General features: G+C 42.8%; 1 protein-coding gene and 1 long non-coding RNA gene across 4 annotated transcripts in view; both read right to left on the bottom strand.

The window, feature by feature from the left end:
* The window catches only part of inka2 (inka box actin regulator 2), a 373123-nt gene extending 347003 nt beyond the window's left edge, over window positions 1-26120 (bottom strand). For all 3 annotated transcript variants that reach the window (XR_013793988.1, XR_013793989.1, XM_079579317.1), the window contains exon 1: window positions 25827-26120. Coding sequence is in view for 1 of the 3 variants with exons in the window: in XM_079579317.1 (XP_079435443.1) it covers window positions 25827-25898 (72 nt within the window). In the remaining 2 variants the exon portion in view is untranslated. The remainder of the gene's footprint in view (window positions 1-25826) is intronic.
* The window catches only part of LOC306980135, an 857770-nt gene that overhangs the window by 500290 nt on the left and 330864 nt on the right, over window positions 1-26616 (bottom strand). The window lies entirely within an intron of this gene.

The raw sequence follows: 26616 nt of genomic DNA, 5'->3' as shown, positions 1-26616 counted from the left end.
CAAGTTTCTCAAAGCCCTACACTGTTCACTCACTCAATACTCGGTGGTGACAAGCTACTGTTGTAGCCACAACTGCCCTTGGATGGTGTCCCATCCAAGTACTGACCAGGCCCTTCCCTGCTTAGCTTCCAAGATCTGATGGGATTGGGCACAAGTTTGGAAAACGTACAAAACATTGTCAATAATCAACAATTTGTTTCTCATCTTGCAATTTTACAAATAAGAGTTTTTTTTTTCCAGCCCATCAATCACTCTTTCCTGTTTATACTATAAACTTTATACCGTCTTGTTCAATCCAATCCAACCTAAGAGTTCCCAAAGTGCTGCTCAAGAAAAAAATATAGTACTAAACCAACAGTTGCAATAAAGCAGACAAAAACAAATAATTCAAACAGTAAAACATAAAAAGCCGAAAGACACGGTACAAAAAAAGAACAACCAATAAAGCATAAAAAACTCAGAAGTATACAAAGCAGAAAACTATTGCAATATATACAGTTACAAAGTTATTGAAAGTTTGTTATGACAACAACACAGACATGTCTATTTGCTCCTTTTCAGCTCTTACAATCGATTGCGCAGTCGACCTGCAACAATAAACAGCTGTCGATCAAAGACAAGAGAAAGCTTGCACATATTTCTTTGTGCCAAAATGAGTGGGAAAATATGCAGCCGTACAGAGCGTGCCAGCACTTCCAACCGTATTCACCTGCAGCTATACATATCAATCATTCTGCATGTGGCAGAAAACTGTAATCACAACTTGTTTTACGCCTCGATCTTATCAAACGATACCGAAACACGACTCCTACCTTATGGAAACCTTAGCAGCAGATACATTGTCCCGGGCCCGTGTGTCTTATCGTTATTCTCCACCTGAGTCTGTCACCGTCTCCCACCTTTCAAACCGAGCACCCAGCACTGCCTCTTTATGCGTTTTCCACCAATGGGGGGGCACCGCTCGACCCTAACAACCAATGAGGAGCACCCGTCTGGAGTTTAATCCCCAAATGCTGGAAATGGAGTGAAGGAGTGTGTATGGGGCGAGGTCAGTGGAGCGGAAAGGCATTGACAATGAGGCAGCAGTGAGAGTCGGGTGTTTGGGTGTATGAAGCGGGGGTCCCGGGCCATATGTCGGGATGCCCTGTTCATGGATTTAATTATAGATGACACCATAAGAGCACGCGGGGACGAAGAGGGGGGTAATGGAGTAACAGCGGTTAATCTAAGGGGAGCGCTGATTGACCTCTCAGTGGGAAAAGTAGCCGTGAAGAGCAAATGACACAGACGTAACAACAAACGCAGGGGATTAGCTCTGTGAGAGGCGGAAATGTGCTGGAAATTACAACGAAATGGATGGTATCATTTCAATTTCCTGGAAAAAATCCTGATAATAAACCTCTTAACCCCCGACTTAACCCAGTGCATTTTCTCCAGTTCTTCTCCAGCTTTACCCAAATCTAAAATGTCAAAGCCAATACGCCAGAGGGACGCCTCATTTGAAAGTTTCAGATCTTTTTCCTTGAGTTGTTGCCGCACTGTCGTCACTTTTTAGACATTTTTTTCATTGCTTTTTTGTTGTTGTTGTCATTTCTTATAGCTTTGTTGTGGTCACTATTTCATCACTTTTTTTTCTATTTTTGTGGCTTTTATTTGTTATTTTTTCATACATTTTCTCACATTTTTGTTGCTCTTTTGTTGCATTTTCATCCCTGTTTTTTCCATCTCATTTTTGTTGCTCTTTTGACACTTTTTTCAAGAAGCCCTCAGATTTGGGTAAAGGCAAACTGTAGAAAATGTGGTCAGTTCAGTCAGGGGTTAAGAGGTTAAGGCAAAACTAAAATGTTTCGTGGTCTCCTTCACCTGGAGAAAAAAAAACACCTGATCTACACAATAACATGTTCAATTATTGCACAGATTCAATGTTTCTCCATAGATGCATTTGGGAAGTCGTAATTTCGAGGGCCTTTTATTTTAAAATGCATTTTTCTCACATCGTGGTGACAAATTTTCCAGCCTTAGACTTAACAATATATTCTATTTTTTATTCCAGAGGGATTTTTTAATATCTAATTCCTAACCTGATTTATTGAGTTTTGAATTTCAAAAAACAAGGTATATTTTAATTTGATATTTTTTTCCACTTATAAACAACTCATTAAAAAACTAAGCATGATGTCAAGTATTTTTGACAAATATATCAACAAAATAAAACTATGCATTTAAACATATTGGATAATTGAACATTTGGGCCATTTTTAGACATAAAAGGCCTTATTCTTATATGAAAACATAAAATGAAAGCTTACAATACATATTTTCCTCATATTTGTGCCTGTAATCTGCAGCAAAAGTTTCAAACTGATGTCTCTAAATTTAAAAGGTTTCCCCATTCACCTGCAGTGCCTTAAATGTTTATTACTCATTAAAAGATAACGAGTAAGCCCTTTACACAATGACAATGTGTCTCTTTCAACATTCATTATCTCCTCTCGATGTGATTTTGAAGAGGACACAAGCGCTGTATAGTTGGCCTGTCACAATAACAACATTTTAATTTGATATATTGAGGCAGGACAATGTTGAGATAAACCATATTACTGAAGACCTTTTAACGCCACAGGAACTAAGTCTGAAGCTTAAAAATAGAGTAAAACGTACTTAAATCTGAAAATATCCCACAATAAACATACACTGAGACACAACTTACTTTGGATCAAAAATAATGTACTACTTTCGATGTATTGTGTTTGCCCATTATTGAATTATAAGTCGAAATTGGAATTATTGTGACAGCCCTTATTCTAATGGAAAAAAAATAAGTTAACAAATCCACATAGAAAATAATGAGGTTTGGGCACATACATAACACCTCAGGTTAGTAAGCTGTGCCTTTCCCAGGAAACTATAGTTATCCTTTCTCATTATTCCACCTCGGCTGTGATGGGAGCCCATTCTTCAGTAATAGCATATGGCTGAGTATAGGAGCACAGGGGCGTGACCAGGCTCACATAATAAGCCTATCTGTGCACATGCTGCACTTCGGATCGCTAAATTAGCCAGCCCAGTTAGCTGCAATTACTGTCTCTCCCTTTGTCTACGAGCCTTCCCACTCGGCCTGACATCTTTAGCTGTAATTGCCCTGAGAATAGCAGGGAACGGCGCGGGGTTTTACCTTCTCCACATCAAAAGTCAAAAGACGGATTACCGCACTCTTTCTTAATGTATTAGGGGTGTTTTTGAAATGTCATCTCCCACAGAGCTTAGACCCCCTCAAAGAGTCTGAATGGCACACACCTGTTTACACGAGCTCAATAAAAGCACCCGAATTTCACACTCGCACGCAACTTTTCTTGTGTTTGCGGATTTTATTGCGGTCGTTTCATTGTTATCTCTGGTTTCAGCAACATTTCTTGTTCAGTTTGTTCATGCAACTCCAAAACATAACATTTTTGGTGTTGGACGTGCATCAAGTCACTATAAATTTATGGCTTAAACTTGTATTGCACTTTTAAGATAAGATAAGATAAGCCTTTATTGATCTCACAATGGAGAAATTCACTGTTACATTCAGCTCTCAGAAACACTAAGGGTGTTGTAGGATAGACAGGAAATGAACAATGAAATAGTAAAATGTATCTTATATACACTGACTCTTTGAGGGAGCAAAAAGTGTAAATAGTAAAAAACGAAATAAACAGACTATAATAAATGTCAGTATTAGCAGTGCAGGTTTACAGTCACAGTGCAAGTGGATGATAAAGTGGCGCAGATTAAGTGATGTAGATACAGAGATTATTGCACGTAGTTTTGCAAGGAGGTTATTGCACGTGTTACTTGTAGTGTTGTACAGTCTGACAGCAGTGGGGATGAACGACTTGCAATGCCTGTGTTACCAAGAGTTCTCAAAGCGCCACACTGGTTGGCTACAAATCTATTTACTTTTGTTCTTTCTTATAAGTGGTGGCACAAACAGGATTTCTTAAATTTGCCTCTCATAGCTTGAGATTGTGACGTGTCTGACACAGAAACAGAGCCGTCCTAAAGTATAGAACAGTCTCTACAGACGGACACAGACTCTTTAAACTGTATGTTATTGTAATATGGAATGAGTCTGTTCCATTTTCTAAGATGATTTCTTTGAGATATTTTATCTCTTCCGTGTGATAGATATATCACTGTATAACTAAAAGATTAGATTATAATGCTGCAGTTTATATCTGTCTGTAAAGAGACATTCTTCAGTTGTGTTAATTCCCTGTTAATTCCTATTAATTCCCATAAATTCCTGTTAATTCACATGGAAAATGTCCAAAACTACTTCAGTCTAAATTTAGTAGTATTTTAATCCTGGTTTTAACCTAAACTGTTCGTGCTCCTATCTGGTTGTAAACATGTAAAGCCAAACATTTGCAGGAGGTATTTAAAGTGAAAGGTTTAAGCTGCTTTATAGTATGTCATCCTTTGCCATTAAAACATTGTGTAATGTGGGTCTCAGTGGACAAAGCCTTTACCCCTGAACTAGACAATCAACAGCACCACACTCTCCATGTATTCAAGTGTACAGCCATTTCTATTTTGGGACACCATTAATAATTCACTTGGTGCCCGAGGGATCAAACTCAGGAACAGACTATTGTCCTATTATTGCACCTTCTCCAGCCAAATAACCCGAGGCGCTGCTGCTTTGCCATTTCAAAAACACTGTGACCCAAATACGTCTTCCTCCGGTCTCCATTTAGTGCAGTGGCTCGTCTTTCTGACTTACACTGATCTCACACTCTTTAATAAGATGGTGCGTAAATGTGGATGCGACGCAATGTCCAACTTAATTGAATTGAGACTCCACCAGTGAAGCCGTCCTGCGGGGGGATAGCGGGGAAACAGGGCGGCATTAATCTCAAGTTTATTTAAAGTATCTGAAAATAGCTGTTGTCAGGGCTGAGTAACGAAAAATGACGAAAACTCTGGGACCACACTTGAAGGCGCAGTTTACTAGGGATGGGTACCGTTCGTTTTTTTTCGATACCAAGTACTTTAACGATACCTGCTTTTCGGTTCCGGTTCCTTAACGGTACTTTTTTCGATACCTATGTATTTTAATTCAATAAAAATAACGTGTATTAAAAGTATAGTTCAGGAAAAAATCCTAAAACGGCACAGCAGAAGCTACACAGGAGCAGCAGCGTCGCCTGTGACTTCGTGTTTTGAGCAGAATTTCCACTTAAGCAGAGATAAAAAGAAAGAAAGGACGTTATTACCTCTTAAGCTGCAGAGACGGGACAGATCCACATCAGGACATGGTTTTCTTTCAGCTAAACTTTTCTAAACTCACTGCGCTGTTCGACGAAGCGAAAGCAACTTCACACTCAAAGATCCTTACATGGTGTGAGCGCTCACTCTGCCACTAACAATTTACCAAAACTGGACCAACAATGTCTAATACAGAGTGAGCGCTCACTTTCAACAAACAACAAACAATCTTTGATATTCCTGTCGCTGCAGCTGCTGTAAAGTTGTAAACAAGAGCACGTAAGCTCAGCCTCCGTGGGTCTGTCACTAAAGGTAAAGACGTCTTTCTTGTTGTCACTGGTCACTTTTGCTTTTCACTTTGACTAAAGCTCAAGTTTCTTATTCAGTCCTGGTTTAGTCCTGGTTTATAACTGGTTTTGTTTAGCTCTGGTTTTTACAACCGGTGTAGTCTACGTCCTGGCTCAGTCCTGACGCAGACCGCGGCTCTGTCATCTCTATTACAAAGGTTTAGCAAGTTTTGCTTCGCTATAAGTTACATCTATAAAATATATCTTTGCTTCGCTCCATTTGCGCTGAAGCGGGTCAGTATCTGCGCACACGTTCATGTTGCTTTTTTGAGACTCATTGCGGGTCACATATTGACGTCTGGAGAGAAAAAGAACCGAAAGTTGGCACCGAAAGAATTAAAAATTTTCGATACCGCCCCCGACCGGAGCTTTTCGGTCGGTTCCAAGTAGGAACCGTTTAACGGTGCCCATCCCTACAGTTTACACGCCGAAAATCAGTTTACACGCAGGGAAAATCAGCAGTTACGTCCTCTCTGGATCTGCTGTTATATGAAAACGATTTTTTTTGTGCACTTGTGTTCCAAACAAGTGCACAATCATGGTGGATTTTCAGACTCCTCCTACCCAGCGCTGACGGAGCATGTTCCTCAAAAGGGCGGGATCATACCTGTAGAATCAGCCCTCGCGGGGCGCATATTTCGGTCGCTAGCGCCCGCGTCGGTCGCTAGCGCCCGCGTCGGTCGCTAGCGCCCGCGTCGGTCGCTAGCGCCCGCGTCGGTCGCTAGCACCCGCGTCGGTCGCTAGCGCCTAATGCTAATGGCCTGTCAATCAAAGTCCGACCCTCGTACGAGATTTCTAAAATGTTCCTTGCAAAAACCAGCCTGGTTTCTGTAATTGTAACTAACCCAGCTTTATCACAGGAGCAATATCTAGCTGTTGAAAGATTTTTTTTTTAAAAGTACCCGGTTTTATAGTTGTTTAGAATGCACATAAAATGCTTCCTAATGGAAAACTAGCTTGCCATATACAGATTTTTATGTATTTTAAAAGTTTTTGCCATAAATTGCACAAGAAATGGGTGTTAAATTGAAAGTAATAAATAAAACAGCTGGAATTATTTTCAACTGTAATTTTAATGACAATTGTCCTGTATTTTTTACGGTAAAAACGGGCCGGTGTGGTCGCCAGTTTTTTACTGTAAAATGTACAGATTTATTTTTTCTAAAATAGAGATTTTTAGGTATTTTAAAACTTTTTACCGTAAATTGCACAAGAAATGGGTGTTAAATTGACAGCAGTAAACTGTAATAAAAACAAATGAGACAGTGCTTAACTGTAAATTGAATAACAGTAAAAAAAAAATGGCAACCACAGCTGCCAGTTTTTTACCGTAAAAAATACAAGACAATTGTCATTAAAATTACAGTTGAAAATAATTCCAGCTGTTTTATTTATTACTTTCAATTTAACACCCATTTCTTGTGCAATTTATGGCAAAAACTTTTAAAATACATAAAAATCTGTATATGGCAAGCTAGTTTTCCATTAGGAAGCATATTATGTGCATTCTAAACAACTATAAAACCGGGTACTTTTTTTTTTTTTTTTACAGTGCATGGAGGTACTGCAACAATCATAAAGCAGTGCAACCACCGGCCATTGGTCATCACATATTATTTACAGGCCATTATTTGACTAAATATAAATGTGAGGAGCTTAACAATAAGATGAGATTGTGAGTTTAGCCAATCAGTGTTCTGAAATCAGAATAGTTTTTATTGCCATTGTTTGTAAACAGGTTCACAAACTAGGATTTTGTCTTGGTGAGACGCGCAACATTAAACATAAAAACATATAACTCAGAGTTTAGATAAAAATAAGCTTTAAACTTTAGACTATAAGGCTTTAGGGGCATGCATGAGAATCTTAAAATAAATAAGATAAAAAATAAGAGGTAAAATATGGTAGACGACAGCAATTGACATAGAACAACCGGATTGGATTATAGTGATAAAGAGATAAAGTGATGAGTGAGAGCAGTGGATCTAAGTGCGGATCTATGGGCCGTGACATCACCGTTCTGCGTTGGTCCTCACATTCTACAGTTCACAGCAGGACAGAAGGCAGTTTGAGCCGTGAAATGACCAAAAGAAGAAAAAAAATCAGCTCAGAATATTACAGAACCTGTGAATGAAGAAGTGTATTCCATTTATTCTCACCAAGAAAACAACATGAGTAGATCATTTGTCATTATTATTTCTCCTTGTCAGTAGACTGTATGAACAAAGGGCAGTAAATGTTGTGTAAAAACCTTGCATTGTAACAATCCAAGTGAAAAAGTGGCTGAAAGGGATTAGCCCACCAAACTGTGTCCAATCCCCCGGTCCCTCTCCTCCTCTGACTACAGCGGAGCCGGCCCACCGCACATAATTACCAATTAGGCCTCCCGCACTTCAAAGTTAAAAAGAACAATGGCAGGCGATCGTGACTTATCGCTGAATGGGGGCTTATTTTAAAAGTCACATTTATTCTAACCACGGCCGCCACAAGAGAAGTAGGCCATCGCTGCGAGGACAATGGGGTGAATTTAGAAAGCTGGAAACTACTTCAAAAGCAAAGAAAACAAGAATTATCGCCAACTGTGGCCACTCTATATCGCTTAACCTTTAACTGCTTTTATTCAAACTATTTCTTTTTTTTTAATAATCCAATCCAAATGACAACGCTCGACCTGTGAAAAGCTCAACTAGCTTCGGACGTCATCTTTAGATTTGCCCATATATGGACATGTTCGAAGCAGCCAGAAGGGGAAACAAAGAAGAGAAAAAAATGAACTTTCTCACTTTTTTGCCACCATTACTTTAACAAATTCTGAATATATTGTTATACTAAATAAAGATACAGAGACATGGAGAGGAGCAACGTGGTTCAACAGCCCTAAATACAGAAATAATGGACAATGCTAACCAGGAAGCTAACGCTAGCTTCACGCTACATATGCTAACATTCTAAAAGAGTGCCGTTTTTCCACTTCTACTGAACAATTTGCTGTGAAAAAACATCCGTATGGACCCGAATTTGGCTTGACATTATCGGTGTGTGGTAAATATGTTCAACCCCCATGAGCTGCCACCTTAACGTGGTGGGGTTGTTTGAGTACCCGAATGATCCGAGGAGCTATGTTGTCTGGGGCTTTATGCCCCTGGTAGGGTCTCCCATGGCAAACAGGTCCGAGGTGACGGGTCAGACGAAGAGCAGCTCACAAGACTTCTATGGACGTACACCAATCAAGGACCGAGACGTCGCCCGGCATGGCGCAGCCGGGGCCCCACCCTGGAGCCAGACCTGGGGTTGGGGCCCGAACGCGAGCGTCTGGTGGCCGGGTCTCTGCCCACGGGGCCCGGCCGGGCACAGCCCGAAGGGACGACGTGGGCCCGCCCTCCTGTGGACTCACCACCCGCAGAGGGATCCGTAGGGGTCGGGTGCTAAGAGGACTGGGTGGCAGTCGAGGCCGGGTGCCTCGACGACCTGGTCCACATGCACAGCTTCTGGCGTTCGGGACATGGAACGTCACCTCGCTGGGGGGGAAGGAGCCTGAGCTTGTGCGGGAGGTTGAGAGATACCGACTAGATATAGTCGGGCTCACCTCCACGCACAGCTTGGGTTCCGGATCCCAACTCCTGGAGAGAGGCTGGACTCTCCATTTTTCTGGAGTTGCCCGCGGGGAGAGGCGGCGGGCTGGGGTGGGTTTGCTCATATCCCCCCAGCTCAGCTGTCACGTGTTGGAGTTCACCCCGGTGGACGAGAGGGTCGCGTCCCTACGCCTTCGGGTCGGGGACAGGTCTCTCACCGTTGTCTCGGCCTACGGGCCCAACATCGGTGCAGAGTACCCGGCCTTCTTGGAGTCCCTGGGAGGGGTACTAGATAGTGCTCCGACTGGGGACTCCATTGTTCTACTGGGGGACTTCAACGCCCACGTGGGTAACGACAGTGAGACCTGGGAGGGAGTGATTGGGAGGAACGGCCTCCCCGATCTGAACCCGAGTGGTGTTCTGTTATTGGACTTCTGTGCTAGTCACAGTTTGTCCATAACGAACACCATGTTCGAGCACAAGGGTGTCCATAAGTGCACGTGGCACCAGGACACCCTAGGCAGGAGGTCGATGATCGACTTTGTAGTTGTGTCATCTGACCTCCGGCCGCGTGTCTCGGACACTCGGGTGAAGAGAGGGGCGGAGCTGTCAACCGATCACCACCTGGTGGTGAGCTGGATCCGCTGGCAGGGGAGGAAGCCGGTCAGACCTGGCAGGCCCAAGCGTGTTGTGAGGGTCTGCTGGGAACGACTGGCGGATCCCTCTGTCAGTGGGGTCTTCAACTCCCACCTCCGGAAGAGCTTCACCCAGATTCCGGGGGAGGCGGGGGACATGGAGTCCGAGTGGACCATGTTCTCCTCCTCCATTGTTGATGCGGCTGCTCGTAGTTGTGGCCGTAAGGTCTCTGGTGCCTGTCGCGGCGGCAATCCCCGAACCCGGTGGTGGCGCCCGGAAGTAAGGGATGCCGTCAAGCTGAAGAAGGAGTCCTACCTGGCCTTGTTGGCTTGTGGGACTCCTGAGGCAGCTGAGAGGTACCGGCAGGCCAAGCGTGCTGCAGCTCGTGCGGTCGCAGAGGCAAAAACTCGTGTCTGGGAGGAGTTCGGGGAGGCCATGGAGGAAGACTATCGGTCGGCCTCGAAGAAATTCTGGCAAACCATCCGGCGCCTCAGGAGGGGGAAGCAGTGCTTCACCAACACTGTGTACAGTGCGGGTGGGGGGCTGCTGACCTCGACTGGGGATGTCGTCGGACGGTGGAAGGAGTACTTCGAGGACCTCCTCAACCCCGCCGTCACGTCTTCCGATGAGGAAGCAGAGGCTGGGGACTTGGAGGTGGGCTCGCCCATCACCGGGGCTGAAGTCACCGAGGTGGTGAGAAAGCTCCTCGGTGGCAAGGCTCCGGGGGTGGATGAGATTCGCCCTGAGTACCTTAAGTCTCTGGATGTTGTAGGACTGTCTTGGCTGACACGTCTCTGCAACATCGCGTGGCGGTCGGGGACAGTGCCCCTGGATTGGCAGACCGGGGTGGTGGTCCCTCTCTTTAAGAAGGGGGATCGGAGGGTGTGTTCCAATTACAGAGGAATCACCCTCCTTAGCCTCCCCGGTAAGGTCTACTCCAGGGTGCTGGAGAGGAGGATCCGGCCGATAGTTGAACCTCGGATTCAGGAGGAACAATGCGGTTTTCGTCCTGGTCGTGGCACACTGGACCAGCTCTATACCCTTCGTCGGGTGCTCGAGGGTTCGTGGGAGTTCGCCCAACCAGTCCACATGTGTTTTGTGGACTTGGAGAAAGCGTTCGACCGCGTCCCTCGTGGTGCCCTGTGGGGGGTGCTCCGGGAGTATGGGGTCCGGAGCCCTCTGCTAAGGGCTGTCCGTTCCCTGTATGACCGCAGCAGGAGCTTGGTTCGCATTGCCGGCAGTAAGTCAGACCTGTTCCCGGTGCGTGTTGGTCTCCGCCAGGGCTGCCCTTTGTCACCGGTTCTGTTCATTACTTTTATGGACAGAATTTCTCGGCGCAGCCAGGGGCCGGAGGGTGTCCGGTTTGGGAGCCTCAGAGTCTCATCTCTGCTGTTTGCAGATGATGTTGTTCTGTTGGCTTCAACAGACCAGGACCTTCAGCACGCACTGGGGCGGTTTGCAGCCGAGTGTGTAGCGGCCGGGATGAGGATCAGCACCTCCAAATCCGAGGCCATGGTTCTCCACCGGAAAAAGGTGGTTTCCCCTCTCCAGGTCGGTGGGGAGTCCTTACCTCAAGTGGAGGAGTTCAAGTATCTCGGGGTCTTGTTCACGAGTGAGGGACGGATGGAGCGTGAGATCGACAGACGGATCGGTGCAGCGTCAGCAGTGATGCGGTCGCTGTATCGGTCTGTCGTGGTGAAGAGGGAGCTGAGTCGGAGGGCAAAGCTCTCGATTTACCGATCGATCTACGTTCCCACCCTCACCTATGGTCATGAGATTTGGGTAATGACCGAAAGGACAAGATCGCGAATACAAGCGGCCGAAATGAGTTTCCTTCGCAGGGTGGCTGGGCGCACCCTCCGAGATCGGGTGAGGAGCTCAGCTACCCGGGAGGAGCTCGGAGTAGAGTCGCTGCTCCTCCACGTCGAAAGGAGCCAGCTGAGGTGGCTCGGGCATCTGTTTCGGATGCCTCCTGGTCGCCTCCCCCGGGAGGTGTTCCAGGCATGTCCTAGTGGGACAAGGCCTCGTGGAAGACCCAGGACACGGTGGTGGGACTATGTCTCCGAGCTGGCCTGGTGTCGCCTCGGGGTCCCCCCAGAACAGCTGGAAGAAGTGTGTGTGGATCGGGAAGTTTGGGCATCTCTGCTGAGACTGCTGCCCCCGCGACCCGGCCCCGGATAAAGCGGAAGAAAATGGATGGATGGATGGATGGTAAATATGTTTATAGTCAGCCAGAAAATGGTTAAAAAGAAGGAAAAATTGGGTTTTCTTCCCCCTCGGCTAGGCCACGCCCCCTTGTATGAAGCATATGAGTTTTGCTATGGTCTACATAATATCAGACTCTTTTAAAGGTCCTACATTATTATCCATTCATGCTTTTTTATGACTTCATACCTCTTAGCCTTGATGTTGTTGTAGCATAACTTAAATTAACATATGCGGCAACTAAAATGCTTGTTTCTAATTATATTTATTTTAATTTTAGTTTGAGCATAACTTATGGTGGCTTATGGTGGTGTTATCATCACCCTCTATTTTGTCAGTCATGATCGTTTTGCAACCAAATTTTGAAGTCTGATATACTGAGGCGAGAAAATATCGCTATGAACAATACTATCGACTTTACTCGATACTTTCAACTCTACAGTACAAAAATGAGAGTAAACCTTTGTTCTAAAAGTGCATAATCATATTCTAAAATACCACACAAGGCTGAGATGAGCATGGAATATAATGTAACCCCATTAAAATCAAACCTTTGCATCTCATTTGACAGCATTTGCATTGTTGTGTCTCAAGTCACCATTCAATATATGCATGTATGTGTGACATAAACCACAAAGCATAAATAAACCATGCTGCCTGATGAGATTTAGCGCACTGCTGTCAATGTGGCCTTGTTATCATCAGCCTTGGTAGCTTTCAGGGGGAAAAAATAAATTCGCAAAGCAAACAGAGCTCTCAAGTCTGCACATGCCACGTCTGAATGAAGTCTCTGTCTCTTAAACGAATGTGAAAAACGCCATTATTAGCTCTGGAGTAAACATATAAACAAGCTACAGGACAAACAGCTGCTTATTTAGGCTGAAAGTACACACCATTCATGCCTTATGGGTCGCCTTCTTTGGCGAGGAAATGCCAAGGCCGAGATTATCACACCCAAATGGCCTTCCTGTTTAGAAGGAGGCCTGTGGCAGTTATCGAGCACACCATTGCCCCTCCGCACCTCTTATTAAAAATGAATGGTGGGTTTGTGCGGGTCAAGGGCAGGATAAGGAGAGTCCAGGGGTTGCATAGAAGGGTGTTGTGTGTGTGTGAATTTGCCACAGGACGTTCTACAGGTCATAAAGGTGTCCAGAGATGGAGGAAATAAACAGCGGGTTATAACTCAGGGTTATAGCTGACTCTGAGGGAGAAGGGCACATGCTGATCTGGGCCTTTCAGGGTCACTGGTCTACAGAAAAAAGGCCTGATCAGTGGGATGGTATGTTATTCATGTCAAAGTGGATCGCTAGTGCATCATAAAACGACAAAGTATCCACAAAAACAAATTGTAGCTTCATATCCACTTTTGAAGAAGTATAGAGGAAATATTATACTTTGCATCTTCACCAGTGAGTAATGAGCTAACAGTGCATTTTTGCATCACAGCCAAAAAGGTCTTGGCTCTGGTGTTGCCTTGTTGCCTGGTTTATTTCCCAGTTTCTCCCGTCAGCTTAAAGCATGCATTTGGGGCACTACAGTACTGCAGACTTGTCTGATGACGGAGACATTTACAGACATTGTCGCATGCTTTATGCACAGGCCAGCAGGTTTGGAATGTGCTCAACACTTGTTAAAATCAGGCTTTTAAGGCGTATTGCACTCCCATGTAGACTGCCCACCTGCTACAGTTGAGTAGCACCAGGCCGGGACAAGCATCCACTGCAGCTCATGTGTGTGCTGCTGAGTGGGTGATTGGCTGTGAGCTCCCATCTCTTTAGGACCTGTTCACCTTCAGGACCCGGAGGTGTGTAGGTGGAATCACAGCTGACCCTTCTCACCCTGGACATGGACTCTTCACCGCTCTACTCTACGGTAGGAGGCTACGATCTATCCTGACCCATAGATGCCGCCACTTGAACAGTTTTTTTCCCCATCAGACTCATGAACAAAAACAAGACCCAATAGCTTAGGCACAGACTCATGGATGTGATCTGCTCTATTGCACTGTATGGTTAGTCCACACTTAGATCCACTTCTATCACTTTATGCACCTGCAAATCTGTAAATACAAACCCGCTGTTGTTCTATGTCAAGTTGTTATCGTCTTATCATATTTTACTTTTTATTTTTTCATTTTAATATTCTTTATACATGCCCCTATAGCCTTATAGTGTTAAAGTTTTTATAGTTTATTTTGATCTAAATTCTGTGTTATATGTTCTATGTTGCACGATTGTACAGAGAAAAACTATTCTGATTCTGATTCTAGTATGCAAACGCTTACTGTGGCGTATAATGATGCCATGTGGGTGCTACGGATGGTCCCACGATGGAGCAGTGCGAGCCAAATGTGCCAAACTGCCTTGCTGTACGGCAAAATCCCATGTACAAGTGCATGTGCAGGCTTTCGAACTCAGTGAACAGCATCATCACTGCATTGACCAACCCTGGACTAAGCTCAGTGCGATATCCTTCTCATATATGGACTCACCGGCTTCCGAGCCTATACAGGAGATAAATGTGTGCCTTTTCTTTGAAAGATAGTGTGCAAAGTCCTTCAACTAGATACTTCTCGCTCAGGATCTGGAACAGGGTGCTGCCGTCAGCCTCTGCTCCGCCCATCCTTCAACACTCCCAATGAAGGGTGGGTCAAATGCAAATTCATACCATGATGGAGCTTATATCTTACCTATGGTGCCAGTCAGCGCATGAAGACACTGACCAATAGGAGGAACACCACAAAATCATGGCGATAAGTGATTGTCACGAGAATCAGATCATTGCCATGCTGCAAAAGATACATCTCTATATGGAGATCATAATGTAAAACCACGACTGATGCCCCAATCACACCAACATTCATCCTTTACAAAGAGCAAATATCAAAGGATTAGCCTTAAGGCGAGACACTGCAGGTGAATTTTTTATATTTACAGATATCAATTTGAAACGTTTGCTGTAAATCACTGGCACAAATGTGAGAAAAAAATACATTGCAAGTTTTCTGTCATTTTATCTTTTCATATAAGAACAAGGTGTTTTACGCCTAAAAATGCCCCAAATTTCCCGTCTTTTCAGCGACGAAATCTGAATAATGGATAGAGCTACATTCAAATTTATGGTTTCATTTTATTGATAAATGAGTTGCCAAGACTTTCTCAGAGGGGATTTTGGATTTCTTGTTTAGTTTTAAAATAAGCTTTTTTTTAGTGGAAAAATTTGTAAAAATGTAATTTTCGCCTTATTTTTTGACATTCAAAACTCAATAAATGGGGTTAGGGATTAGATAATAAAAAAATAAAAAAATCTTCCAAATATTGTTCAGTCCAAGGCTGGAAAATCTGAAGTCTTTAGGTCCGACTGACGTGGACATAGTGCTGCCACAATGACAGAAAAATGTGTTTTGAGAAAAAGGCCCTTGAAATTGCATTGTCCCATATAAGTCTATGGGGGAACATTGAATCAGCGCAATATTTAAACATGTTATTGTGAAGCTTATATGTTCAGAGCTTATTTGTTCAGAGACCAATTTGGCCCAAAACCTGAAAACTGAAAAAATGTAGTTTTGCCTGTAGTGTCTCCACTTAAAGTGAGCTGTATACTTCCTGTGTGTTTCTTTCTTTCTTTGCAAACCCATTTTGCAGGAGCGACTCCCCGGCGGTCGCTTTCGAGTTGGGAGGTGCTCTAATCACTTTCTTCCTGCTAGAACTCATTAGGGAGTCACCGAGCGGCTGCTACACGAGGAGACAGCGGGCAGAGGACGAGCGTATCATCGCGCAGGACAGATGATATTTGGAGACAGAGCGTCGACGGGCGCTCGATGAACGGCGGCTGACGTCAGTTCCCTCGCGTGTGGGCAGTGAAAGCGCACGGTTCATTATCAAGCCCACCACTGACGTCGGTTGGTTTGGCAGATTAAAGACGGCGCCCCCTCTCATTAGACATCAAGATGAATTTCAGAAACAGACTGTGTAGGAAGTGTGTGATCTTCTCGGAGGTGCCAGGCTGAAGTTTCGCACTTTTGCTTTGAGCGAAGTCGCTGAGTCATGCGATGGTGGGTTGTTGCTTCCTCAAAACTGAAATTACAGCTTGTTTGTTTTGAAATTTGGGGAAGGTTTCGTCCAAATAACATGGCGAGGAGGTTTTCGAGAAACTGGCAAGCTTGTTCAGATCTGTCCAGTGCAAGTTACGGAAATCTATGTCACCGCGTGCCAGTAATCTGTGACGCAAAAGCAGCAATGCCCGAAGAGGACGCAGCACCACAATAAGAAAGATGAACGCCTTGTGAAACCACAAAATGATGGGTTGCTTTATTTCACGATTGCCCTCTATAAATCCTCCAATAAAACTAGTTTGTTTCCATCCTGAGGCAAGAAGCATTAGAAAGCTAAGACCTGCAAAGCTGTGTGTTGTTGCTGCGTTTTTGCCTGTTTTTTGTGTGTGTTTTTGTCACTTTTTTACTGTGTTACTGATGCTTGGCACATTTTTCTTTATTGCATTTTGTGGCTCTTTTTTTTTGCTTTTTTAAATCACTTTTGAGTTGTGTTTTTTTTCGCTCTTTTGTTGCTCTTTTTGTCATGTTTTCGTCACATTCTTGTCACTTTTTAGTCACGTTTTTGTCGCTTTTTTATTGTGTTATTGTTGCTTCTCTGTCACATTTTTGTTGCTCTTTTGTTGCATTTTTTGTGGCTGTTTTGTGGCTCTTTTTTTGCTTTTTTAAATCACTTTTTAGTTGTGTTTTGTCGCTCTTTTGTTGCTTTTTTTGCTGCATTTTCATCCTTGTTTTTGTCACTTTTTAGTCTTGTTTTTGTCACGTTCTTTAGTCATTTTTTTTTCGCTTTTTTATCATGTTATTGTTGCTTCTCTGGCACATTTTTGTTGCTCTTTTGTGAATTTTTTATCGCATTTTTTTGGCTGTTTTGTGGCTCTCATTTCTTGCTTTTCTATCACTTATTAGTCGTGTTTTTGTCAATTTTTTGTTGCTTTTTTATCAATCTTTTTGTCATGTTTTCCTCACATTTTCGTCACTTTTTTTAGTCATGTTTTTGTCGCTTTCTTTATTGTGTTATTGTTGCTTTTCCGACACATTTTTGTTGCTCTTTTGTTACTTCTTTATTGCATTTTTGTGACTATTTCTTTTGTTATTAGTCGTGTTTTTGTCACTGTTTTGTTGCTTTTTTTGTTGAATCTTCATCCTCATTTTTGTCACTCTTTTATCACTCTTTTTGTCATGTTTTCGTCACTTTTTCGTCATTTTTTTCAGTCATGTTTTTGTCGCTTTTTTATTGTGTTATTGTTGCTTTTCCGGCTCACTTTTGTTGCGTTTTTCATCCTCATTTTCGTCGCTGTTTGGACACTTTTTTCAAGCAGCTCTTAGAAAGGACAAGATCGCGAATACAAGCGGCCGAAATGAGTTTCCTTCGCAGGGTGGCTGGGCGCATCCTTCGAGATCGGGTGAGGAGCTCAGTTACCCGGGAGGAGCTCGGAGTAGAGTCACTGCTCCTTCACGTCGAAAGGAGCCAGCTCAGGTGGCTCGGGCATCTGTTCCGGATGCCTCCTGGTCGCCTCCCGCGGGAGGTGTTCCAGGCATGTCCTAGTGGGACAAGGCCTCGTGGAAGGCCCAGGACACGTTGGTGGGACTATGTCTCCGAGCTGGCCTGGTGCCGCCTCGGGGTCCCCCCAGAACAGCTGGAGGAGGTGTGTGTGGATCGGGAAGTCTGGGCATCTCTGCTGAGACTGCTGCGCCCGCGACACGGCCCCGGATAAAGCGGAAGAAAATGGATGGATGGATGGAGCTCTTATATTTGGGTAAAGCCAAACTGGACAAAAAGTGTCTCAAAAGTGACTCATTCATGGGAAGCTTGTACCTTTTTTGATTGAGGAGTGGTGTGACCAGGCAAATGTAGGTATTACGGTTTATTTCCAATGTTTGTTTCCAGTCTGATTCTCATACAGGCTTGGGTACCATTGATAACAATTCCTCTAAAATCAATAGGAGGTGTTGACAATAACACAAACTGACGGAGAGTTGCCACAGCAGCCAAACAAACACGTGCCTACCCATAGAAACTATAAATCCTGGACAGCCCTAAAGCTTTGTCAAGTCGGGCAGTGATTTCATTTTGGCTCTTGATAAACAGGCTTCGTATAAAAGGGTAATGACTCTGTTGCAACACAATGAGCGCCCACACAAGCCCCACAGCTGCCACCAGCACTGGGCTTATTATAGCAGAGGGGAAGGAAGGGCAGCCTGGAGAATAGGAGCCAGACAAACAGGCTTTCTGCAAACAAACTCACCTCCAGCATAACATCCATCAGTCTGCGCGATGTCACGTGTTTGACCGGACTTATGCATGCAGTATGTCAAATTCAAGCCCAGAAGAAACGTTTTCTCATCTTAGGGCGACCGCCTCAAATAGACAAGTCGTGTGATGTGGTGGGATGTGGAGGGACCGACATGAGAGATGAAAACTTAGATCAGCACTGAAGTGTTTCCTTTGCTATTTAGCCCAAAACAAACAGATAGAAACAGGTCACAAATATTCGTATCTGGAAAGTTTATGCAAAATAGAGCTTTTTCAATGCTTCTGCTGCAGTAAAGTTATGCATTTGTCATTTCAAAGCAGAATAAAGCATGAATTTTAAGTCACATTTGAATATTTAATAAATTGGGCAAAATAATTGTGTAAAACGGACAAAAAAAAGACTGATGTCATCAAAACAAGAAGCTGAAAATGCTTTGGACCTTTTATGGATTTATGGCATAAAAGACCAAGAAATGGAGATAAAAAAAAACTTAATGCTCTTTTGTTGATATTTAAAGTCACTGGTGTATAGTTAAAATGAAGTATTTTCCTCCCCCTACATGTTCCAGCCATGTCCTAATGTGTAGAATGAGCTCAGACCTGTTCACCACAACTGCCTCTAAAATCCTGCACTGTCACTTAAAAGGTGTTAATTCAAGTCCGAAGTGCCGTCATGCTTGAGCTTATTATAGAAATTGCAGTTACATGTAAGACCTGAGGTGGCAGTAGTGAGTATAAAAAGGACAAACTTGCATCTAGTCCCTTTAATCAAGGTGTTCTGCTTCATGTTTGTTCTCCACATGGACAAAAAGCACAGAGTTGTTCCTTTGGCAGAGAATGTGAATAAAATGAGGCTCTTTCAAAATGTCATTAGATGTTTTGATGATTTTAGAGTCTTTTCATTTTATTTAGTCATACTTTAGTCGACGAAAATACATTCATTTCAGTCTAGTTTTATTCAGCAAAAAAATATTACTTTCACTAAAATGATGACAAAATATTTTAGTTGACAAAATGAACACTGGCTCTGAATCCACCTTTTATATGCAAACTGTTAAAGCAGTACTAAGTAACTCGTTTATCTTGATAAATCCTTTCCGTAGTCCCTCTGGGGGTAATACAAGTGTTAATGGGATGACTGGGGGGTCTCTCATCTCCCCCTGGTGTCTCTGGCCAGAAAACCACAATTGCAGCTTTCCTGCACCGGGTCGGAGTCACCAATACACACTAATGGAATCACAAAGAAGAAGCTAACAGGCTAACGGGCAAAGCTAACTGCGGGCTAGCATCACTTAAACAGTATTTACAGCCAAGTTTGAGTGAAAAAAAATATCTCCATTGTGTAATTGGATGTACAATATCCCTCTCTCCCTTTGTCTTTTCTGTCAGTGTAGTATTTACTCTCACGGACAATTAATGAGTAAATAACAGAACATGCTACGACGCCTGCAGTGGTGCTTATGGCCTCTAGGGGCACGAGTTACTTAGTTCTGCTTTAACTGTCCATTCAGAAAAGATTGTTTACAGGCTTGGCTTGAAAAATTCTGCTAACTTTATGCATTAGGATTGAATGCCATATATATATTTAACTTTGTGGATGACTTTTTATACCAGCACTGCAGACCCAGAAGTAGCTCACCACCAAAAAGAGCGTGTTAAAAACGCTGCGGCTAAAATTGTTCTGTTTAATGAATATCAACAAGGTTTTCTCAAATATCACCAGCTCATGCATTCCTCCTTTGGTGCGGTGTCGCGAAGTGCTGCCTTGACGCGACGCCCCGAGCGCTGACGCGGTAAAATAATATTTAGATGAAAAGGGAACCTGACAGACGTGATTTATGCTAATATTTGAAGCATTTTTTTTTTTTTTTTTTGGAGACAGCTCTGAAACTTTGATCATCGTAGCCGGCAAGAAGACGATTCAAAAGGATGTCAGAGTTCAACCCCAAGCCTGATCTCGACATAAATCATGAGTCATACTTAGATTAAAGCTATTTGTCTTGACGTTTTCTCTTAAGCTCTTCTCAAACAGCGCTTCGTGGCATTTGTATTCAGAATTATAAGCGGTAAATCTTCGCCAGGGTTGAATTCATGTAGGTAGACAGGCGGAGCTAGATGTTTTTAGAGCTTACTATGGGAGAGTGATAGGTTTAAAGTCGTGTTATGAAGGTGCGGAGCTAAAAGTGTGTTGACAAAACCGTCTTCAGAAGAGTAACATGAGCAGAAAAGTGTCGTATATTCTGCGTTTGAAATGTATCCGAGTCGAGGTGTCACCCGTGTTGAGGGAAGGCTGTAGCATGAGCGGTGGAGAGAAATGTCCCGGGACCGTGGCAGGTCGAAAGATCATTGGGGCAAGTGTGACCCGACACTACCCCACACAAAGCGGACCTCCACGAGAGCTCAGTTTCAAATGGACTGAAATACGGACAGATTTTGTAACATTTCACGAAAGGCTGTCTTCTATTTTTAGACCGGTTTGGATAGAGCGATATCCATTTGTGCACGACTTCAGGACAGGATTATGATTATTTTAAAATCAAATGTTCTAATTCTTCGTCGTTTGAATTCTGTGATGACTCAAAACAAGGCACTTTCCATTTCTGTGTGGGCATTTTTTACTGTTTAGTATTTTTACCCTTATGTGTTCCGTGTATTTTCCTTTTTAACCTCCCCCCCACCTGAACCGAGCACCTTTTATCCATTTTGGCTTTACCCAAATTTAAAAGCTTCTTGAAAGAAGTGAGGAAAAATGTGACAAATATGCAAAAAAATATATCCATGATAGAGAACAGAAAAGTGACAAAAAAGTGACGAAAATGTGAGGAAAAAGTGACAAAATAGGGACAAAATAGTGACCAAAAAGTGACGAAAATGTAATGAAAATGTGAGGAAAATGTGACGAAATAGGAACCAAAAAGTGACGATAATGTGACAAAATAGTGATGAAAATGAGATGAAAATGTGATGAAAATGTAATAAAAATGTGACGAAAAGGCAACAAAAAAATCCACAAAAGAGCAAACAGAAAAGTGGAAAAAATTAGCCGAACCCCCCATCCCCCCCCCCCCCAACAACAATGTGAGGAAAAATATTTGTTGAGATGAGTTTTGTAGGTCTTATTATAGAGAACAGAAAAGTGACGAAAAAGTGACAAAAATGTGAGGAAAAAGTGACAAAATAGGGACAAAATAGTGAGGAAAATGTGAGGAAAATGTAATGAAAATGTGACAAAATAGTGATGAAAATGAGATGAAAAAGTGATGAAAATGTGATGAAAATGAGACAAAAATTAGACAAAAATTAGACAAAAATCGGACAAAATAGTGACAAAAATGTGACAAAAATGAGACAAAAATCTGACAAAATAGTGACGAAAAGGCAACAAAGAAATCCACAAAAGAGCAACAGAAAAGTGGAAAAAATGAGCCGAAAACGCAACCCCCCCCCAAAAAAAAAATCAATGAAAAAAATGTCAAAAGTGACGACAACGCAACAACAATGTGAGGAAAAATATTTGTTGGGATGAGTTTTGTAGGTCTTAGCTTTCAGATGAGGTGTAGAGATTTGGGTAAAGCTGAACAGGAGGAGATGCACTTGGTAAAGGTGGGGGTTAAGAGGTTGACAGTGCACTTTGAGCTCATTTTTTTCCAATGTGCATTTGTATATCGCAAATGGCTCATAAACTGAACTGAACTGAAATATATAATAAGTTTGTTTAAGCTCTCAGTCGTCCAGGAGATTGTGCTCATATACAGTTTTTACAAAAGAGTAGAAATACATAAAGCCTCTTGTCAACTATGAAACTTCTAAAGCAGCAATACGCTTTCCACATAATTCAATGCAACCACTTCTCTTCTGTGTAGCTTCTCGTGCCAAAGTCCTTCTTGGAACTTTTCCCTGACGCTGACTTCACAAACAGTCATTCATTTTCATTCACGGGACCCGAGTTGAGACAAGAATGAGCGGAGCGTTCCTGGTGCCACCTCTGAATCACAGCATTTCTCACATTTTTCCTGCTTTACACAGGCCACAGGTGCAGCGCTCGCATTCAGGCAGATGAAGTCTGATGGAGGTTTTAGGGTCATGCTTTGATTGTGATTTGCTTTTTGCTTTTCCGAGAGCAGCACTTGAATCATATTGCTCTTAAAGTGATGGTCTGTAAGTTTAAATGTTTTACAAATGTAATATATTGCGTATAATTGACCAACAGGGTCTAAAGTTTGATGTAACGTAAGTCATATTCAATATTTATTTCGCACCTCCCTTTGCGGATTTCAGCAACTCATCAGAATCCCCGGGCTGTCACTTTGACCAATGAGACGAGCTTTCCTGAACCGATCTGTCAGGTCCAGTCAGGAGGAAGGGGGAGCTCGCTTTGCTTTTGAAAGTTTGTCCTCGCTCTCCTCATTTTGCAAACTAGGTGTGTTTACTTTCAAATTTCACTCTCTCCTTACTTTGCGGTCTTACAGACAATCACTTTAACCTCCTAACCTCCTCCTGTTAAAAGATTTAAAGTGCATATGACACATTAGACACATTTTTTGCTAAAAGATAGTTAACACGATTATATTTAAGATTTTGCTAAAGATTGTTTCCAGCTTTCTTCAGTTTTGCCATATTTTGTGATGTTTATAGTTTCACTTCCTCATTGGACACCGGCAGGAAGTGACATAGAAGAAGGTAAACTGTTGCCATGCCGACCATGTTAAGTCAATGGGAAATAAGTGAGTCAAACTTTACCTTTAGCTATGTCACTTCCTGTCAGTATCTTAAAAACGATTATTTTGTAATCGATTAATCTATCGACTATTTTTTTTTTTTTTACAATTAATCGATTAATCGCTTGGCTGTATATGGTGTAGGAATTATTATTATTATTTTTATTTTTTCACAAAATGCTGAAGTGGCACCACTTGAGGACATGATGGGGTCAACTTAAAGTAAATGTTTGTTGGAGGCTCTTGGCGCTAATTCTGCTTCTGATTAAATGAGACACAGACAGATATTCATGAAATTTATGTACAAAACACTTCAGACCCTAACTATAAAAACAAAGTAGGTTTTCATAAAAAATACTACATTTTCATGTAATTTTTGCTCCATTTCAGTCTGTGTGAACCAGAAAACAATTAATCGATTACTAAAATAATTGTCGACTATTTCAATAATTGATTAGTCGTCGATTAATCGATTAGTTGTTTAAGCCCTAGTTCAAATAAAACTTTTCTGCCCAACATTTCTTCATTAAAATTGCTGCTTCACTGAAGTAAAATGATAATTATGCAACTAATGTTATCCTTCAAAATAAGTTTAAAGGGACTATACGGTGTTTAAAAATGTTAAAACTAAGTATTATCCTAATGTGTAGAATGAGCCCAGACCTTTTCACCACAACTGCCTCTAAAATCCTGCACTGTCACTCAAAAAGGTGTTACTTCGGGTCCGAAGTGCCGTCATGTGTGAGCTTAATATAGAAGCTGCAGTTACACGTATGACCTGAGGTGGCAGTAGTGAGCATAAAATGACCAACTTGCATCTAGCCTCTTTAAGAACCGTGGAATCATCTCATTTATTTCCCAATTGCAACAATATCAATTTCAGTTTGATTGTGAGATTAACCTCAATATTTCTAATTAAAGAACAAATGTCTCGTCCCCACTGTGCATCAAACCACACAGAGTGAATCCTGAAGTGACAGCCTTGGCTTTCAGTTTGGCCTGTGGCAGATTGGGACCTTACAGGGGCCGCTCTTGCTTCTTTTTAACTGACATCTGCTCCCCGCTCTCCCGTTTGATCGCCCCGACGTGGCACGCGTTACATTTTTCTTCCTATTACGTTACCATACCGCGCGACAGCGACCGGCCCAGCACGTCCACTTGGCATCGCTTTCAATGCCTCAAAGACAAATGGAGACGTGAGGCGGATGGATCGCATTCACAAACAGACACTGGCCAAAGCAGGCGTGGATGTGGAGGAGAGAGGAGAGCTTTGAAGTAGTTTCCAAGTCTGTGTGTGCCAGTTAAGGCTGGTTTGCAGACTGTCAAGTTATTCATGGATGAGTGGAGAGTCAAAAAGAATATGAATATGTATATGTGTATGTGTATGTGTATGTGTATGTGTATGTGTATGTGTATACAATACAAGAAAAGAACGCAACCAAAATAATGTTATAGTCAGGAAATGTTTCAAGTCTTGTGCATGTTTGTTATAATATTCTTCTTACTACTATTACTCCTACAACATGCATGGTATAAATAAACTTGACTTGCCTTGCCTTACTACTACTACTACTAATACTACTATGACTACTCTGACTGCTACCACATAAAATAGACATTAAGATGATGAACCAGAACCAGAAGAATATTATAGTCAGGAAATGTTTGTTATAATCTTCTTCTTCTTACTACTACAACTATTTCTATTCCTGCTACTACTACTATTACTACTACTACTACTACTACTACTACTACTACTACTACTACTACTACTACTACTACTACTACTACTACTACATAAAATAGGAATTAAGATGATGAACCAGAACCAGGATTGTTGTTACAAGAGGTGTGAGAAGAACTCAACCAAAATAATGTCAGGAAATGTTTATAATCTTCTTCCTCTTACTACTACTACTATTGATGCTACTCCTACTACTACTAATACTACCACTACTACTACTACTACTGCTGCTGCTGCTACTACTACTGCTACCACATAATATGGAAATTAAGATTATGAACCAGAACCAGAAATGTGGTCACCAAAGGTGTGAGAAAAATGCAACCAAAAAAGTTATATTTTTTTTGTTATATTCTTCTTCTTACTACTACTACTACTACTACTACTACTACTACTACTACTACTACTACTACTACTACTACTACTACTATGGCAAATATAAAGTAGAACATCACATTACTCTGTGCAGTAGCAAAAACACTAACCCAACCAGTGCAGCACCAGAAAACCGCCTCATTACAGCGCATTCATGTGACGACCCGACATTTGTTCATATTCGAGTCAATGGTCGTTTCCCCCCAAACTGCGACGGTCCAGTGAGTTCCACTAAGAGGAGGAAGCCCATAAGCTGCAAACATCTGGCCCAGATGTGTGGACTGGACACAGCGGATGGGGGTTAATGCAAGCCCTTAACTTAAGCCAGCGCAGATTATTACGACTTAAAGCAACAGCATTTAGTTATATGCGATTTAAAAGAGATGAACCACAGCATTTTGAGATATTAACATGAGTTCAGTTTCCCTTATGCGCGTGATGTGGCTTAAAGATCTCAATCACGTTCCTACTACCACTGACCATCCTCATAGTCATAAAAATAATGTTCTTGACCTGGAAACTGGACAAATAAAAGGTAGCTAATGAAAGTTGGCTAATAAATACTGCACGCGCGTAATAATTGGTGGTTCAGTGTTAATTTCCGATACTCCTGCGGGGCTTATTGCACTCGCTGATAGCAATAGATGTGGGAAAGAAGGGGGGGCACTTACCACCTCCTGTTTGAGTTGCCTCAGACACGAATCCATGGTTTTTCCTTCTCGCTTGTGGACCTGACGCTCCATGCTGGTCGTTTTACGCGCACGCACACAATACAAAAAACAATAAAAAATAAAAAAAAATCAGAAGGATTCAAAACAGTGGCTTTCCCATGACGGAGAGATCACCTGCGCGCGCTGACGTGGGAATACAAGAGCCGAGCAGTCCCCGAATAGACGACGATGATTATCCGGGTGTGTGGAGGAACGCGCGCTGCTCCAACAAAGACGCGTTTACGCTCAGATTTAAGAATAGTAAAAAAACAAACAGGCGATCTCCCGCGAATGGAGACCCACTGTGCTCGCTGCGCCGCTGCCTGCGCTCTTCTGGCGGCGTCTCTCTCAGGGGCTGACTATCTTTCTCATTCAAGAGCGCCGCTTACGTCGCTCCTCCAATTTCCTCCAATGAGCGCGCTGCCCGGGACGCACACGCACGAGACCAATTCAAAAAGAGAAAAAAAAAAGGAACATTATCATACTACCCCACAGCCTGTAATCATTACGCCAGAGATGAGTAAAGCGCGTCGCGTCTGGGAGTGATTAACCGGGAAGATCCGTAAGACCCGCGCGTAAGACGAGCCGTTTAACGACGCGAAAGGCGATTCTGTCCGAGCCGAGAGGAGGATGTGTGTAAAAGAAAACATGTGCGCAATAGAGGCGCTTCCGTGGGCAGAAAGGGAAACACCTGAGCGGCTGCTTTTGTCAAATCGCCCGGACGTAACAGCCTATATACATTAACGTGGGC

Source organism: Gobius niger, assembly GCF_951799975.1.
Source record: "Gobius niger genome assembly, chromosome: 20".
NCBI lineage: Eukaryota > Metazoa > Chordata > Actinopteri > Gobiiformes > Gobiidae > Gobius > Gobius niger.
This window is presented reverse-complemented; position numbering and strand designations above follow the sequence as displayed.